Source organism: Pavona decussata, unplaced genomic scaffold, assembly GCF_977016875.1.
Source record: "Pavona decussata unplaced genomic scaffold, jaPavDecu1.1 SCAFFOLD_141, whole genome shotgun sequence".
In the NCBI taxonomy this organism is placed as follows: domain Eukaryota; kingdom Metazoa; phylum Cnidaria; class Anthozoa; order Scleractinia; family Agariciidae; genus Pavona; species Pavona decussata.
This window is the reverse complement of record NW_028145554.1, coordinates 940,250-959,285: the sequence shown is the minus strand read 5'-3', so window position 1 is coordinate 959,285 and position 19,036 is coordinate 940,250. Positions and strand designations below refer to the sequence as shown.

Genomic DNA, 19,036 nt, shown 5'->3' with positions numbered 1-19,036 from the left:
AACTGACCAGGAATAAGATGAAGTTTTAATTTTAAGACTGATATCATTTTGGCATTGCGTGCATGACATTTGAAACCAAATGAATTCATGCTGTTTTGAGTGTCTGATAATATTTTGCTTTCAAGTTTCGTCTCAGCAGTGGCAACATCCACATATATGAGTACAAATCAACTACAGGAAACTGACAAATGCTGTTGTCGACTACATCTTTTCTTAAACAAAGATAAATATAATAGCTTGTTTCGTTTACGGTCTCTTAGCTTGAGGACTTGAGATACGAAACTTTTACCGCATCTATTGCGCGAAACAGATCGCCTCAATAACTCAATAATCCTTTTTCATTGCACAGTTGTTCCTCGCGAAGCGAGGGCCGAAGGCCCGAGCGTAGCGAGGTTAATAAATTTGTCGGGCCGAGCCGGCCCGAGCGGAGCTAAGCCGTGCGAATTCGAGCGAAAAATATATTTATATGTTTATATCTTTGAAGGTGTCCGCACTGAATGACGTCAGACTGTCTGGCGTCGTCTGCAGCAAAATTTGCATACATCGGAAAAAATATGCGTGCATGATCTAATTTCAACTGCAATGTTAATCAATATTCACTGGATACAGAACTATCTCTCCAGAATCTTTTTCCTTTCTTTTAGAAATCGTTTTTGTGAAAGATTGCATTGAAGAAATTACACGTTTTGTGGCCGCGGTAAAATAATTTTCCGTGGGAAATAAGTTCATCGAACACGACAGCGCTGCACGCCCGTTGTACATTACGTCGCGTCAGAAATAGATTGATTTTCAACCGCAAACTAGCCTGTGGAACTACGAAAACACCATGCTCATTAAAAAAAAATTCCTACGCCCCTTTTAATCTCATTTGATGCTACAATACGAGTAAAGAGGGCTTTCCACCCAGCCCCAGCTTCGCGAGGTTTTGCGAGTCACGTATTTCTAGTTAAATATATATAGTAGTACGCTAGTTTTGATTTACCTTCTTTTGATGTTATTAGTACCTGTAAAATACTAAGGCTTGGTTCTCACTAGCGACGTAACGATCAGAATCATAATCACAGACAGACATAACCATGAGAAAATGTTGGATCATTTCTTATGATTATGTCGATCATAAGCATCTTTATGATTATGTTTATCGGCGTTCCCACTACGACATAACCGGCTCTTGTGATTTTGATTATGATCATTACGTTGTTAGAGGGAACCAAGCCTAAATACAAGCATAGAGTAATTTCGCTATGCTGATTTAGTTTTATTCTGTTAATTGCCTAATTTAATAGTCATAATACCGATTCGTGTCCGTACAATTTTACAAAGTTAAAATTCAAAGTTTCTCAAATGTTTCCTTGTTTACGGTCATGTATCTTTTGTTCATTTATTCCTAATTTACAAGACAGTGGCGTCTCCACATTTTCACCGCAGATCAATTTTGCTTGACTGAACTAATAACTTTGATTGACATTTTGACGTTTTCAACTTAGCGTGTTTATCAATTTTGACAGATTGACAATGCAAGTGATGACAAGGCAGGAAATGACGCACAAGGAAGTGAATCGTTCCTTCCTAATTCTGTTAATTCTGTGCATTTTGGTTAATTGGGCTCATGATGGTAAGTGTGATGGCTTGTGTTTATAGTGCCGATTTAATTAGTATAGATTTATTACTGTGTCATCCCAACTTCTTTCTATCTTCAATTTTATGTTGAAATTTTCATTTGCATGCATGTGAACAATACAAAGAAAAAAACGCGTCTTATTTGTGTGGTCACGAAAACGAAGTTTGGCTAGTTCTAGAGGCTGCACAATAGAATAAACTTCAACTAAAATTGGCATTATTATTTCAACAGTTGCATTTGTGCTTCTGCTTCTGTTCTGAGCCAGCTAAGAAGCCCCCTCTGCAGTGGAAGGCTTTTTTATCAGCATTTTAACATTCAATTGATTAATATTTACTCTACAAATACATGTCACGTTTGCTCTATGATCTGCCATATAACCATGTGAGTAAACAGATTTGACGTTTGGATTGTGGAATCGGGCATTGCGGCGTATTTTGCGGGATAAAATGGAAAATTCAGAGCCCGCAGCTCTGAGCCAATAAGAAAGAAGAAAATAACGTAGCTGGCGAATCAGATCTGGAAACCATTCAACTGTTCGCGCCATTTTCTTGTTTGTTTCACTGGAAGCGCTGCCATATGCAAGGAAATTTTTTGAGCTACAAAACAGCTGAAAAACGTAACGAAGAAGCAAATTCTCAGTCGTCTCAGCTGGATGAAGAGGTCATACAGAAACTCGTGGGCGATGCCTGTGATAGCTCCATGGCCGACGGCGAGGTGAATGTAAATTTTTCTTCGTCGAGCGAAATCCGCTCAGTTTAGCAACTGCACAATTAATTTTAACCGACTTGTGACTATTTCTTTGCTGTTTACAAAATTCTGTTATTTTCCTTTTGAAAACTTATAAGCAAAGATTCGGCCGTACTTTCACTATTGGCGTCATCGTGCTAATGTTACTGAGCTGACGATGACAAACTATTTGTTAACATTTCCTATTAAACTCCATGGTCTCCAAGAGAGAGAGAGACCCCTTCCGTTTACCGGTACTCACATATTACGTGCCTTTTGAGTTTTCGTTCGCGGAACTGAATAAATTGAGAAGTGTTTCTGGTTTTCACTCTATGCGGAAATCACGGATGTGCAGGTTTTGGCATGACTGTGTTGCACACAGGAGTTGTTCACTTAAGTTGCGCTGCAGACAAACAACAAACAACAACATTCTCAGTAAATTTGCTAGCCTAAAATTTGATTTCCTACATTTTTTTAGCATCTGGGACGAACGTCACGATTTTAGAGACCAATTCAAGGTTAGTACTGCAAACATTTGTATGCAAGTAATTATTGTTCTGAAACCGACTCGAAAACTCACGCCGGATATGACCCCGAAAAAGTCCCTTGGAATAGTTTGCTAATTCTTCTTCCGTTTTCCCTCCCAAAACTAATACCAATTTAGTGGCATTATGGATAATCCTGAAATTCCTTTGTGATGACGGGAAAGGGAGGAAAAAGTATTACATGGCATTGCTAATCCATCGTTTGCACTTACGTATCACATAAAGCTAGTTTATCATGTGTACGTTTCATTAAATTTAAGTGAATATGCAGTGAGTAAATTGTGGGAGAATGATAAACGAGTGAGTTTCTCTTCCCCATAAATTCTGCATGCGATGTGATTCACGTTTATAGTCATTTCATACATTTATCTTTATTTATTCGCCATTTGCCAAACTTTTCTCGTCCGAAAAACGTGGAAAAGATGAAAAACTTACTTCTTATATTTGAAAATATGATTCCCTTCGTGATAAACTCTTGAGGCCAGTTGCCTAGAACTTACTTCGGACGTAACTACTACCGTCAAACACTCGGAGCAGTCAAAATTACCATTCAAATCCCGTAAGCCTCAATATCGGCATTCGTTTTCTCTCAACTGTTTGTCCGTATATTTTGCAATCTCCTTGCATCACAAGTAAGGAGAATTGTGCAGACGGTGGTTTTTTCCTTCCTGATTATCGTCATGTTTAATCAACCGTAATGTTGTGATGTGAAATTAGACGACTGTTACCATTAAATGTCAACGTCCTAACGTTAGCACACACACCTGGCGTTAAGTGTAAGGACCCCTCCCTCCAAGTCTGTCATAGTGATCATGTTAAGATATTTTCTTTCAGCTGCGTACCTGCGGAACCTCCAGTAAGTGCTTCTGCAAGAAATGCTTCATGCATTTTCTACACGTATACCAAAGGAGGACTTTGTAAAGACATCATCACTAGCCTGTACGTGTTTGGGAATAAAAGCACGCTGGATTACGGTGAAAAAGAGACGACGACATTTCAAAGTTACTTCAATTTCTTCGAAATAGGGGAAAAATGCGGATCAATGATGAAAGATTTGTTCTGTCGTTATCATTTCTCACCGTGCGACACTACACTAGGAAAGCCTCGAGTGCGGCGGATTTGTCGTAGGACATGCGAGTATTTGGACCTCGTTCTGTGCAGAGAAGAAATGATTTATATCAAGGAAGCAGCCAAATCAGCGCCTGAGTTTGACCACGACATGATAAATTGCTCGACGTATGATGTTGCCAATGGTGGAGATGCCCCAGAATGCTATCAGTATCATCCTCTTCCAGGTAATTGTATTGATATTTCTACACAAATATATTAAGACTTGGGACTTTGGGCCACTGCTAAAAGGTAATGAATCATTAAAATTCACATTCCCCCACACCTTTTGACTCTCTTTAGCGCAAGTGGCGAATTACCTGTGGCCTCCATTGTCTGTTTGAAAATATGCAAATGCCCACAGTAAATTGCCTTGGAATAAACGCCATACATTGCCTTGTATTTTACTAATTTGTTTTTTTTTTTTTATAATCGTTGCTTAATTATCAATTAAAAACGCTCCGCTCCCCCAATTTCCTTTTAGCATTCCAGTACCGCATACGATCTGCTTTCCCCGCAAAGTCTAAAACTGTGCAAAAATACTTCCGCATTAGGAGGCACCGTCCTTTTAAAAGGCGCCATTGCCTTCGCTGTCTTGCTGTTTTCGAAGCTATGATTAGTGGTGTTGATTTCAATTTTGGCCTAAAGAAGAACATCGAAATCCAAGAGCATTTCACTCGTTGACGCCATGATCTTTATTTCCCAAAAGTCTCAACGAACAGGGGAACAGAAATGTTTCCTTTATTAATGCGTCAACTATTTTAATTAGTGATATTGTTACAATTTTTAAGTTATTATCAATGTATTTCAGGACCTCCCAGAAAACAACCACGCTGACAGGAGCAACCTGACTTATTATAATTATTATTATTATTATTATTATTATTATTATTATTATTATTATTATTATTATGATCATCATCATCATCATCATCATCATCATCATCATCATTATCATTATCATTATCATTATCATTATCATTATCATTATCATTATCATTATTATTATTATTGTTGATTAGTACTTATTTTAATATAAGGCCGCACTAAATACATGGCTTTCTTTTTCTTACAGATGACGACACCAAGAGCAACGGTTTGTATACGTAACTTATTCTTATTTAACATTGTGTTCAGTAAGGGTGTACTTGCTACTTGGGTGGATTGCTCCAGTCATGACCTAATGTTGATTGAAGAGCGGGGCTGACCAGAAAATGTTTGCCTGACGATCATGGCGCACGGACCTTCGCCGCGGTCGGTCTGTACCGCGATCTTCCCGTCCGGCCGACCTAACACAGGCCGAGAACTGTATTGAGAACTGTTCATAGCTGATTAAGAAGGTGCGATTATGTGAAGTTGTGAAGTTTTCTCCCCAGTAGTGAAACCATTTTAAATTCAAGAATCTGAGGTTTATTTGTTCATGGCAACAAAATGTTGAAACTGAATGATTCATGATAAAAAAAATCAAGATTTGCAGAATGAAATTTTACAGAATTTTGATATTATAAAAATTTTGAAGAAGTGAAAATTAGTAGAATAAACTGTTCTATTGGGTCAAACTGCAGTTTTACCCACAAAACTGCGCCGAGTGAGTGTCTTATAAAGTTATGAATAATTTATGACTTTGTGAAACCACAATTACTGTTAAAAGTTTATATTCCATGATAATCCGCAGATTGTTTCTATGACATCGGCGTTGGGTATCGTGGCAATGTAAGCGTCACACGGTCTGGCCGCACTTGTCAGAAATGGACCGCGCAGTGCCCTCATCGTCACTGGAGGATTCCTGAAGATGTTACAAATGGTCAGAATGACTCGAACATGTGTCGTAACCCGGATGGCAGTGCCCCGGATGGACCTTGGTGTTATACCACTGACCCTAAAGTTCGATGGGAATACTGCAACGTATCTCGATGTCCACCGAGAGGTAAACAAAAAAGAAACATTCATGGCATTCCACTATTGTTATTAAAACAACCTTTAAGTTGTGCAAGACGAGTCAAGGTCGGCATTTATAAGCACGAATATAAGTTTGGGGATAAATATTTAACAAAGGTTATGGATATTGAACAATTCACTCACTCGATATGAGCGAGTGAGATGGTAGATGCCCGCGCCTCGTTTACTTTAATCATCCCATATCCAACAAGCACTAGTGGAATAGTTGTTTCGCTGAAAGCAACCAATGAATATTGCTGGATCTTGCTGATTTCATATTGGAGAATGAGTACAAGGCAATTTAACAGCCTCTATCTCTCGGGCATGGGATAATTAACAATTATTCCACGAGGGCGCGTTGGATATGAGATGGTAGATATGAAATTCGTCTTGTTGTTGAAACCATGCTGAAAAATATTACATGTTTCTTTGTTTTCACTGTAATTTTTGTGCTCGGCAGTTTTCGTTAACAAGGTGTTGTATTTTCATTTTTCGCCTTAAAATATGAGGTTGAAAAGATTAAATGACTTACTACAGATGTATTTAATGCCACCAAACCAAGCTTTGCTTGCATTTATGTATTTTTTTTTAACTGCCGCCTCGTTTATCGAAATAATTTCCCCTTTAGTAACCGTAGCGAAACGGGAAGCCATCTTGCTTCTCTTCGGCTGCTCGGAGGTGAATAGTACTTGGCTAATCACCTTCCAGCTAGCCAGTCAGCGCGCGCGAAAATTACTATTCACTTGTGTGGTATATACTAATTCTGGCTGAACAGCACTGTCCCACTCACTGAACCTTGTAGTAAAGTACACAACTTCAGAGTTAATCCACCAGGTTAAAAAATCTTTCAGTGTGCGGGTGGTTTCTGTGAAACGTTATGTTGATGTTCGCATTTAAGTTTGCATCTTAATTATTGTTCCTTAACAAAAGGTTATAGTTGGACAAACATTACACTATTGTTCAGAAGCATCTTAACTTTATAGCAGGGCCTCACGAATTCGACTCCAGGCCATCTTGGCGTAAAAATACAACTGTTGTAGCTTCCCAAAAAACTTTGAGGCTCTGAAAAGATATGACACAACAAAAGGCAACTCATGAAGGATGAATATTATTTAAACTTTTCAAATGCCCATCTTCCACCGACACAGACACAAAACATTAAATAAATAAACTAAATAAACTGTCTTTGTTATTTCTGATTCACCAGTACCTGACAAAGCTCCAATCCTCCTTGAAGGCTATCCTCTCAACTCCACTGCAGTCTACATCGCATGGAAAGCAATGCCACTATCCTCTTATAAGGAAAATTTGCTCGGCTACCGGATACGATACAGGCGCCTTGGGTCAGTTTTGTACTCTGAAGTAAATGTTACAACCAATGTCACAGAGGCTTTGATTATTGGGCTTGTCCCAAGGACAACATACGAGATAGAAGTTAATGGCTTCAATATTCTTGGTCAAGGACCAGCAAGGAAGGTTCCTAACATAGAGACGTTCTCGTTTGGTGAGTAAGGAAAAAAGTATTTAACTGGAAGGAAGAGCACGACCACTATATTTATCACATACGTACATTTTGTTTTTCAGGCTTTGTCATTGTTGATGTGACGTTACAAATGGTGTTTGATAGAGAATTTAATCATGATCTATTGAACCAAGACAGCAGTGTGTTTATGGAAACGCAGGACAGTATTAAATCAATGGTAACAAATGAGTTAGAATAGCGATTTCATTAATTAACAGCTGTTTAAGAGTTGCCGCTAAAAATGATACTTGTTAACAAATGTCTGACTAAATAGGCCATTTTGCGTTGCTTTGAACCTTATTACGAAAGCGAGGCTCCCTGCATGCCTTAACTTAATTTTCATTCATATGCAAACAACACTAATGTTATGAAATAAATGTGATGGTATATTTCCAGCCTGTTGAATGAATGAGAATGATGTATTATTCTAGAAAGTGACATAGGCATACTCGGAAAAAAGAAATTCGAGTGCTCCTATCAGGACTCGTGATAGGAGCACTCGGATTTCTTTTTTCCGAGTATGCCTGTGTCACTTTCTATTCAACACTAATGTTTTCATGAGAAACTTTGCACCTGGCCTTGCATTTGTAATGAGAGTCAAAGCAACTCAAAAATGGCCCATTCTACGGAGGTTTTTTACGCAAGACAGTTTAGAACATAGAGGACGATATCCGAGGGGAGTGGAAAATTTCTGTGGGATGTATGATTTTCCATTCCCTCAGCGCCGTATCCACTTTTTTCGTTCCCCACCACGCCATGAAGTTATCCTTTGTTTTTTTGTTCGTTTACAGTTGTTGAACATTTGGGTTATGTCGATTTGGCTGTGGTACTCTCCAGCACTATCTTACTTGAACCAACTTCTATTTCCTTTGCAGATAAGACGTAATTTCAACACATCCCGGTCTGTTTTGAAGATATATGACGTCAGAGTTCTCAGTTTTAGGTAAGAAATCACAGGACAGAGACGTAAAATAAAACAAGAAGAGTATACTACTATAGTCACTCAAAGAGGTGATAGTCTCAAATGAGCCGAACGAAAACAAAAGAATATATTCAGTAGCTGTTCCTTAACTTAGTGACGGTAATTTCACTGGAATTCCCTGAATGCTTGAGACGTAGAGTTGTAATAAAATAATGCTATCAATAGAAGGAAAATTAGCAATACCCTTAAAAATTTGTGTAAGCATAAGACATTTTTCCAAAAAATGTGTTATAACTATTATCATGACTGATGATCATTATTATTCGTATCCTAATTATTTTATTAAAACAATGTTAAAGGTAACCTCCACTCTTCGAAATAATGTCTAAATTTTAAATTGTAGTTTGAAAAGTAGAAAGAACTTTCAAGTCTGCTAAAAATTAGATATGATTATCGCCTATTTTCACTTTAAAATTTCCCGCACCGCCATATTGTTTTTATGACGTCATGCAGTTACCACTATTGTCAGTAAGTAGAAGTTCTTTAGTGTGAACCAATTGAGCAACTGCATTATGCCATGAATCCAACATGGCGGTGCCCGGAAAATTAAAAGCGAAATTACCCTGTTTTGTACGACACAGAAATATTATTTCCATGTTTGCCAATGAAATTTGAAATTAGATTGTATTTTCAACAATACATTATGTTATTTTCAAAATTGGAGGTTTTCTTTCCTTTTTTAATTAAGGACGGTGCCTACTATTGTTACTGCGCATACGTTCTGCGCATCTTAAGATACTCGTATTTCCTATGGGTGGTGCCTATTAATACAGGGATATTTTTGCGCGGTTTAAAACTATGCGAAGAAAGCAGAACGTTACAAGTGCTCTTGGTATTCCAAAAGAAAATTGGGGGTAACCATGCATTTTTCAGAGATAATAAAGCTTCAATTTAGGAAAAACTGCCATACATTGCTCTATATTTTGGTTCTTTTTAGATATATTGTTGCTCAATTATCTCTGAAAAATGCGTGGTTACCCCCAATTTTCTTTTTGGATTTCAATAGCCCTTGCTAAGGTCTGCTTCTCCCACATAGTCATAAACCGCACAAAAATACTTCGGTATTAGTAGGAACCGTCCTTAAACGCGCGTCCTAGTATAAAAGTAACATGGAAAAGAGGAAAATGGAGAACTCACCAAACCCGGGTGTTTAGGGGAGGGGAGGTTAAGGTAAGTTCTGGCAAAACGACTAAAAAAGAACGCAAAGATTGGTTTATTTTGTATTTCGTAGTAATGGCAGTTTGAAGGCAGATGTTAAAATCCTAGCTACGATTAATGCGATCACGACAACGAAATATGAAGCTATTGATCATCTGATAGAGGGACTTGATCCTGCAAAAACACAAGAAATAATCTCCATATTTGTTATTGGTGAGTAGGCTGGTCATTTGTTTTGAGATGCTAGTCACGTTATTTCGCCAAAAATGGCTTCGCTGACTATTGTTGTTGTTATTGTTGTTGTTGTTGTTGTTGTTGTTGTTGTTGTTGTTGTTGTTGTTGCTGTTGCTGTTCGTCTTTGCCTTTTGTCATAGCAATGGTTTTACTGTAAGATGCAAAAGAGCCCTTATCCTGAGATAGTTCCCGTTTGAAGGTCAAAATATTGTCGAGGATTCCACTTTTGAATCAATTAACGCAAATTGTTGAAAAAAACAGAACAATAAATGGAAAATTTGCTGCAGTTTTATCTCCTTTAATGTGCATAACTTAAAAAATAAGCTGAGGGCTTTAAGAAGAGAAGGATAAGATAAGACAGAACAACACAAGTCGTTTTGTTGACACTGATATATTTAACAATTATCCCACGAGCGCGCGTTGGATATGAGATGACAAATGGACTATAATCATCTCATATCCAATGTATGAGTTGTGAGAAGAACATTTTTTTGATTAAAACAATCAAGAAATATTGCAAGATCGTGCTGATTTCGCTTTGCAAGAACAGCTAGAAGATAATTTAATGGTCGTTGTGTCCCTGTGTTACTCACAGATTAATGTATCGTGCTCAATTAGAACATTGTTTGCGGGCGACTTCTAGCCTATAGTCCCTCGATTGTCTTGTTTAATTAACTTACTAAAGTAATTTTATTTGTCATAATCGACTGCCTAAGTGAGTCTTTGGTTAGAAATAACAACATGATAAGTGTTTGCATCAAATGGAAACTCGGAAAAAAATCCGAGTTCCAGATGTGGTTTGAATCCACAACCCTCTGTAATCTAGTCGGGTGCTCTAACCACTAAGCTACTGGAGATCGGATCGGATTTTTTCCGCGTTTCCATAAGATGCAAAAACTTATCATGTTGTCATAATCCACTGCTTACGATTTTTCTGCTTTTTTTCCTGTAAAATAAAAAGGAAAACCACCACCCCCACGAAACTTAAAAGCAGCAAATGTACAGACCCGGTACTTCATATTAACCTGGGACCAACCAAAACATGGCAGAAATTATCAGATAGATAACTTCACCGTTGAAAAAAAGACAAAAGCTGCAGATAACTTCGAAGTTGTGCAGACATTGCCATACAAGCAGACGGGAATGATGATTAGGGATCTGGAACCTGCTACAGAGTACACTATGCGATTCTCAAGCAACAACGTGAATGGAAAGTCTCCTGGTATTTTGTTAACAAAAGCCACACTAACTGGTAAGTAGGAAATGTTTGCTATTGTCAACAAAGTTGATAAGCTAATTTAGCGACCGCAAACTTCTTCAGTTGAAATACTTTCAAGTGTTACTCTTGTGAAATAAAGTTTATTAGTATATGTAATCAAATGGTGACAAGTGAAATTAGAAAAGAATTTAACTTTGACAAAACCCAAGTGAAATTATTTCCCAATTTCACGAGTATACCATTTGATTACCTTTTAATATCATTGGTGACAAATTACGCTCACAATCGTGGTCGGTTCCGTCTTGTTTACACACGCAGGCAAAAAACCGCTCGAGTACTTTATCCAACTGTTCAGGACGAACCGTCTCAGGGTTTTTCTCAAGGCCATTTTCATCACATTAGTTCTCAAAAACCCTCACCCAGCTAATTGTGCTCTTTCGCGTACTTGGTACTGAGATATAGGAAACGTTGCCATAGCAATTTTGTAATTTCACATGTGAAATTACAAATTAATGCTGAAATTTCGCGCTAAAATTCAGGAGTAATTTGTCACCCATGATGACATTATTATTATTATTATTATTATTATTATTATTATTATTATTATTATTATTATTATTATTATTATTATTATTATTATTATTATTATTATTATTATTATTAGTGGGTGTCTCCCTAAGTTCCTCATAGCCCAAATTGGTCACAAAATCTTGCAATCTGACCTTACACTTTATCCAGTTATTTTAAAAAAAAATTTCGTTCGGGCTCTAAACGCTCTCTTTCTCAGTGTGTAGGTGGGGGATCCGTTAGGGGGCAAAAATTTTTAGTGAAAAAATATGCAAAATCTTTACGCCTTTGGTAACTTCTAACAACACTTAAAATTTGATGCAAGTTCTACGCTTATTATTGATATTTCCGGATAACTAGCAACTTTTACCAATCCTCCTTCACAGCTTGGAAAAAGAGACTTCTTACAGAAATATCATTGTAGTTATTACTAGACAAAGGCTTCATAAAAAAATCGTGAGGTAAAATAGTTTCAAGACCCTGGTGGCGCTTCCAAATACTAACATTTGTAAATTTTGCAAATTAGGAGCCTCAACCTTTGTATGAAACCCACGGAAAAGTATGACTCGAAAAATACTGTGCAACATAGAGATTAATACACAAATAGTCCCAAAATACAGTATATTGCAACTTTATGTTGGTATTCGTACATAAATAGTTTTTAAAATAACTATACGCGGCCTTCAAATGGCGATAATTAACTATGCAAAATTCACAGCAAACGTGTCATATAGATAGCTCTCGATGGTCGCTGAACATTTTCACTGCGGTGGTAAATTTATGACACCTTCTTGATCTAAAACTGTTAATTTGAGAGAAGCAGCATCAAAAATAAGACATAATGAGTATATAGCAGCCGTGTTATGCACACTAATTTAAGCTGGAAAGGCTTACGGTTTAGGAAATGGTATACAAAATGGCATTTTGCTATGTTTTTGTCTGTGCTTTTACCTTGCTTATTCCGTCATTTTCGATCAAAAGGAGATCAACAGGTTTTAAAAATCATCGAGGAAGCACCAACACACTCATTATGGATAAATCCTTCACCTACAAACTTTGATTCGCAACTCAGAACTTGAAGTGGGGCTTGGCGGTTGGTTTTGACTCTTATTGGTTGAGAAAGAGGAGCGATTTTCTTTCACTGATCACATAGCGTTGTTAAGCAAAACCAGGGCAAACGTGAATTTTCTTTCGACACTCAATTAAAAACCTATCAAAATTACTAAGTAATTTTTTACCTGTTCTACTCACAGACAAGTTCATACAGAATCTGATGCTGATTATCGTCTTGCCGCTCAGCTTAGCTGTTTTGTTCATCGTGACTGTCTGCATCAAGTTTCGTCCAACTTGTAAACCAAAGGCGGAACATGTGTACGAGGTAAGCTGCGAAATTAAGTGGATATTTAGAAAAATAAATTAGTCCTTTCGAACGACTGTCCCGGTTAAGTTATAGTAAAAGCACTAATAACAATAAAGTAATATGGCCAGTTTATCTACAAATTAAAAAAATTCCAAATACCAATCTATAATAATGCTAAGATGCTCCTTAAGATCTTTTTTTTTTTTTAAATTCAACAGTACTAGTGTTATCCGTAAGTCTTGCGCGTAATGCCTTAGAGTTGATCTGTAATTCTGAGGGATTGTATGGTCCCCCCAGTTTGTAAAAACTGAAATTCTGGAGGCGAATTAAATGTTGCTAAGATTTGTTTTGTACAGGAATTGTGTATTGCAATTTGACGTGACCTTCCACAAAATTCCTCATTTAGTTTTAGTTCTAGGACAAATTGGCTTCACGAAACCACTTCAATAAGCAACTTCATCCCCTTATTGTTGCCAGTTTTAAAAATTATGATGCAAGGCCTGAAGTGTCTAGCGCGGAACTGGATTGGTCAAATTCCAACTTAGTTAAAGACTTCGGCATATCTGTGCAAGTGTTTGTGCAAGCGTCAACGGTGCCGCATGGTGTTATGATAACATAAACAATTCCTCTCAAAATAATTGTCATTCGCTTTCTTTTTCACAGTAGATTATAAAGACGACGACATACAAAAAAAAAACTTCAACAAAAAAACCTTTTTCTAAAATGGTTACATGCCAGTCAATTAATGTAGCGATATTTTCCCACTTAGACAGAGCTGTGGATGAGAGGAGACTGGTGCGAGCTTCCCAGATCAAATGTCAAACTCGAAGAGAAGCTAGGGGAAGGTGCATTTGGTGAGGTTTATAAAGGCGTGTTGAAGAGTAAAGCTGAAGTGACACTCTGTGCAGTGAAAAAGCTTAAAGGTAATTAACGTAATTGCTACTACTACTACTACTGCTACTGAAGGAGATGTCTTGTCTCACAACATAAGCCGTTGCCATGGGGTATCCTTCAGGACGAACTGAGTCGCTGGAGGTGTACATGAGTGTCTCAATAGCCGGATGAAATCCACTGTACCTAAAAAGATGGAGACTGGTACCCATAATTCTAAGCGAACGAAAACCTTAAAGGCGCTCAACGTACAGAAATGTTCGAAAAACTACACAATGTTTTTAGCAGAGGGACGAATTTCGCAAAAAATAAGGCTCTCTATGTACATATTGACTGTGTTAGGTTCGCGAGGTACTGTCGTAAAATGTACAGCCGTACGATGGATTCGTTCGTGTTTGTACGAGAAGGCTTTGTCAGCGAAAGCCCACGTGTAACCAGGCTCTCTTACTTAGCATCCAGGCTTTTCTTGTCCTCAAGCTCCCTCCATTATCAATTCTTTCTGCTTTTCCCGCATTTTCTTAAACTGCGCAAATAACTCCCTGTATTAGGAGGCCCCATCCTTAATGGGTTTAATTATCTTTTTTTAAAATTGCCGTTGTTTCTCTGAGTTCATAACATCTTTTCGTTTCAATTGCAGCGAATGCTACAATAGTAGAAAGGCGGGACCTTATAAACGAACTGAAAATCATGGTCATGGTTGGGGAACATCCTAATGTTGTAAGTCTTATCGGGGCTTGTACAAGGGAAGGTAAGAATAGTGGCGAGAGCCATCGGGAATTTTGTTTTCTTAATTTATATTATCAAAAGACATTAAATTACAGCGGCTTTTATTCCAGATTTCGTATATTTCGTGAATTTCCACTCGTGCACAGTATGAGCTTTTTTTCCCACTTTAGACAACGCATTTGTCCCACCGAAAGCAAAAGGAATTACTTTTTGTCTTTGCAAAGGTTAGGGATGTCCTTTCGCTAATTGTGGCTGAAGAATACGCTTGTTTTTCTTCACAATTATATCCGAATTTCTTGGACGAGTAGAGTCATTCCGGACAGGTATTCGACCGAAAACTAGCCTTTGGGTGGCCTTTTAGCTGGCTGCTGATTGGTGGTCCCATTATAATTTTCTCGCATACGCGAAACGAGGAACTGGAGGTTGCTGGCAACTATTTTGCCGTTAATTTTAGGAAAACGCGGTAAAACAGTTATAATTTGTCTACAAGGGACATTATTTTAAAATGTGTAATAAAAGGAAAGAAATAAAAGCTCCGCTTTCCAAAAACCGCCGTGCACCATTGTGAGCATATGAAAAAAAAACAGGCGTCTTAGTTCTTTTTTCAGTAAAGTGCCGTTTTAGCAAAAATATTTTTGAGAATAGAATTCCAACGAATAGTAGCCACCATCTCCAAATTTCTTCCATTCTTTTCTTTAGAAATCCAAAAATCATGACAAAAGAAAGTTCTAACAATGAAAATTCATGAACACTTTTTATAGTTTTAAGTTCTCGAGAAAAAAATTGCAATTCAAAAGATATTACTCATGTGGAAACTCACTCCTGACCGCTTCAGAAGAATCTTTCAGCTTTTCAGTTAACTTGATATTTTAATATCTCAGTATTCCAGTACTATAGTATTGATATTTTAATACGTCAGTATTCTAGTACTTTAGTATTTGAGTATTTGATATTTTCGTATTTTAGTATTTTTGCGTTTAAGTATTTTAGTAATGTTGTTGAAACTTAGTTTCATAGGACCACAAGGGAGACTACAGTCTTGACTGTAATTGTACACACACTGTAATTGTGTCGTTCATTCGTTCATTCAAACATTTTATACAAAGACATTTTTCTCAAAGATATCATATCATATGCCTGTTTTAGACCAGCTAAGCACTGATTTTGCTTTTTTTTTTTAACTAGAGCCGATATTGGTGGTGGTACGCCTGGCGGAGAACGGCTGCTTGTTGAATCACCTCAAAAAAAACAGAGAAAATCCTTACATTAATGTTGAAAATAAGCAAGTCCATTTTACGCGCCTTGACAAGCTCAAAATCGCCAGAGACGTAGCCAATGGAATGCTCCACCTCTCAAGCAAAGTGGTACGGGCTCTTTTTTGGTATTTTGACCATATTTATTAGGTTACATTGTAACACGTTTAATTCTTTATTAATTTAAGAAATGCCAGGAAAACGGAAGTCTGAAATTCGCCAGGGAGAGCAAAACTATTCACCAGATTAGAAGAATTAGTTACATTTCACCAAAGGAACAGTGCGGGAGCCAGGAGTATTCTTTTTAAACAGCGATCTCTGAAGGCTGTATAACTTTGCAGATTTCAAAACAAAGCAAAATCAAACTTGAATCAAACTCTCAGAACATATTTCTTAATGTTTAATTAAATCAGTTTCTTATCCTGTGGAGGGTAACAGTAAATTTTATTTTTAAATCAATCCTTATACAAATACTTCTGTAATTTCATTTTAACTAATCAGTTTTTTGTCATTGCTTTGTAGTGTGTTCACCGAGACCTTGCAGCACGAAACGTTCTTCTTGGGAAGAATTATGTTGCCATGGTTTCTGACTTTGGTTTGTCACGTGACGTTTATGAGAGTGGTGAATACGAAAACACATCCGGGGTATGAATAGGACACGTTTTATATGATTCTACATTTTAATGTATTCCCTACCGACGGAATTCACTTACTGTAATCAATATCTTTGATTTATAAAGGGGATGTTGCCAGTTCGTTGGATGGCGCTTGAGTCTCTGGAAGATTATACATACAACATCAAGACTGACGTGTGAGTTTGCTAAAAGAATCGAAGTTTTTAATTATTTTATTAACTTTTTAAATGCATACAATTGCATAATGTTTATTGCGCGCTTAGAATGGCTACTCGAACTCTGGATAATATTTGCTATTCACCTCCCACCAGCTTGATTACCGATTGGTCGGGACTAAGGTAACTTGAGGCTGGCTACTTGTTTAGTATATGTCTGGTATGTGCTAAAGCAAATATTCTATAGTGTTGGTGAATAATTATAACTGAAGACATCGCCCGTGGTTTGACAGATTATCACTCAAATGAAATATGCGCAAAATAAGGCTATCATGAAGTTGGCTATTTATTGTTCCCAATACTTTTTACACGAATTACTGGCAAGCCTCGTTGCCTAAGAAAATGTATGCGACTCGATTTCATGGATAAGTCGTTGAGGGACAAAATGTTGGAAATCATTTTTAAGTGCAAATAACGCCCTGACAAAGAATTTTCTGTTTAACCCTCACCCTGACTTCATCTTTTGTTAGCTATTTCTTTGTCCCTGGTCCCTTGCCAGGCCTAAAAAGTGTCTCAGGGGTCGTTTTCGGACACACTTTTTTGATTGGAAGCTTTTAAAAGAACATTTGTCTCGCGTCCAAAAATTGTTTTTTTTTCCAATGGGTAGGTCCAGGTTTGGGGTCAAAAATGACCAAAATTTTGAAGTTGGCGTTTTTCACTCAGTTATGTTCATAGGGATTTCTTCGTGTCGTAAAACTCACTTGGGAAACATTTTTAAGTGAAAATATCGCCCTGACAAAGAATTTTCTGTTTAACTCTAACCCTGATTTCATCTTTCGTGAGCTATTTCTTTGTCCCTGCTCCTTTGAAAGGCCTAAAAAGTGTCTCAGGGGACGTTTTGTTACACACTGATTCCACTGGAACCTTTTTAAAGAATATTTGTCGGGGGTCTAGAAATCGACTTTTTTCCAAGGGGTAAGTCCAGGGTTTTGGGTCAAAAATGAGCAAATTTCGAAGTCGCCATTTTTCACTCCTCTATGTCGCTAGGGATCTTGGCGTGTCGTAAAACTCCCTTGGGAATCATTTTTAAGTGCAAATAACGCTCTAACAAACAGTTTTCTGTTTAACCCTAATCCTGAGTTCATCTTTTGTGGGCTATTTCTTTGTCCCTGGTCCCATGGGAGGCCTAAAAAGTCTATCAGGGGACGTTTTCTGACACACTTTTTCGTTTGGAAGCTTTTAAAAGAGTATTAGTGTTACAGGGATTTGGGTCAAAAATGACCAAATTTTGAAGTCGGCATTTTTTACTCGCTTGTCTCGGCGTGTTGTAAAACTTCTTTGGGAATCAATTTTTAAAATCATGTTCTTTGTGTGCCTTGCATTTGAAGAAACATATGCGGAAGATCTGCATATTGAACGTCATCACAATTTCAGTACTTTATTGCAAGCCTGGTGCTATGGGGAAGAGGGGACCCCGTTTTCATTCTGCAGGATTAGCGGTTGGTTTCACTGGTTACTCACACCAAAATGATGACCTCAATATTTCTCCCAAACATCCGTTCGTTGGAGAAAAGTGATTTTATCTCTTCCTTACACACGTCAGTTCGTTTTTAACTTGATGATTGCGTTTGCTTTGCAGCTGGTCGTTTGGCGTAGTGTTGTGGGAGATAGAGACTGGAGGTAAAAACTATTTTTTATGAATAAGCAATTATTCGTTTTCTCTATGGCAGAAGCTATGTTTTAATTCGTGCTCTCAATAGCAGATAGTATGTTATTGGGTCGTTATTTGGATATACGAAAAAAGCTTTAGATGAGTGATATCGGAAAGAACGTTTTACTACTGAAAGTACGTAGGAATATCGTGTATTCTAGTCATCAATGTTCAATGGTCGTACAATAAACAGAAAAACGTTTGTTCATTGTGAAATTTTTAGGCTTAACAAACTTATCGTTTCTAGATCCGATTAATTTAGGGCGTGTGTTATACGGGCAAAGCAAAAAAACATATTGTCGTTTTATAATAGCTGCTACTCTCAGTTGACTTACAGTTTGGTCTGTTTATTCTTTTAATCACAAACTATCAGAACTTGCTGATAGCGCTAAATATAAGTAATAAAAAACATTGTCGAATCTGACTAAAATCCGGTAAACTGAGCTCGTGGATTATATCGTCATTGCACAGCGATAAAAATGACACTTATTTACCGTACTTAACTAGGTGGCAAAAACTTGTTAAATTAAATTAAGGAAAAGTGTCCTCAAGTGTGGCGCTTGATTGGTATCAAAATTCAAACGTGTAAATTCTTTAAAATCTCCGAATTCGGCAAAACTTGAATTGGTCAAAACCTTTCAAATTCGTCAAAACACGAATTCCTTAAAATCTCCGAATTCAGTAAA

General features: G+C 37.4%; 2 protein-coding genes across 5 annotated transcripts in view; both read left to right on the top strand.

Moving 5' to 3' along the window:
- LOC146466745 (uncharacterized) overlaps positions 1–19,036 on the top strand; it is a 71,179-nt gene that overhangs the window by 673 nt on the left and 51,470 nt on the right. The window lies entirely within an intron of this gene.
- LOC146466746 (uncharacterized) overlaps positions 1–19,036 on the top strand; it is a 68,881-nt gene that overhangs the window by 355 nt on the left and 49,490 nt on the right. For all 4 annotated transcript variants that reach the window (XR_014867922.1, XR_014867923.1, XM_085126838.1 and 1 more), the window contains exons 2-18: positions 1,509–1,615; positions 2,826–2,865; positions 3,727–4,187; positions 5,075–5,095; positions 5,675–5,926; positions 7,145–7,441; positions 7,522–7,637; positions 8,335–8,402; positions 9,673–9,812; positions 10,795–11,085; positions 12,873–12,997; positions 13,749–13,902; positions 14,508–14,618; positions 15,782–15,960; positions 16,372–16,494; positions 16,590–16,660; positions 18,279–18,319. Coding sequence is in view for 2 of the 4 variants with exons in the window: in XM_085126838.1 (XP_084982964.1) it covers positions 1,509–1,615; positions 2,826–2,865; positions 3,727–4,187; positions 5,075–5,095; positions 5,675–5,926; positions 7,145–7,441; positions 7,522–7,637; positions 8,335–8,402; positions 9,673–9,812; positions 10,795–11,085; positions 12,873–12,997; positions 13,749–13,902; positions 14,508–14,618; positions 15,782–15,960; positions 16,372–16,494; positions 16,590–16,660; positions 18,279–18,319 (2,597 nt within the window). In the remaining 2 variants the exon portion in view is untranslated. The remainder of the gene's footprint in view (positions 1–1,508; positions 1,616–2,825; positions 2,866–3,726; positions 4,188–5,074; positions 5,096–5,674; positions 5,927–7,144; positions 7,442–7,521; positions 7,638–8,334; positions 8,403–9,672; positions 9,813–10,794; positions 11,086–12,872; positions 12,998–13,748; positions 13,903–14,507; positions 14,619–15,781; positions 15,961–16,371; positions 16,495–16,589; positions 16,661–18,278; positions 18,320–19,036) is intronic.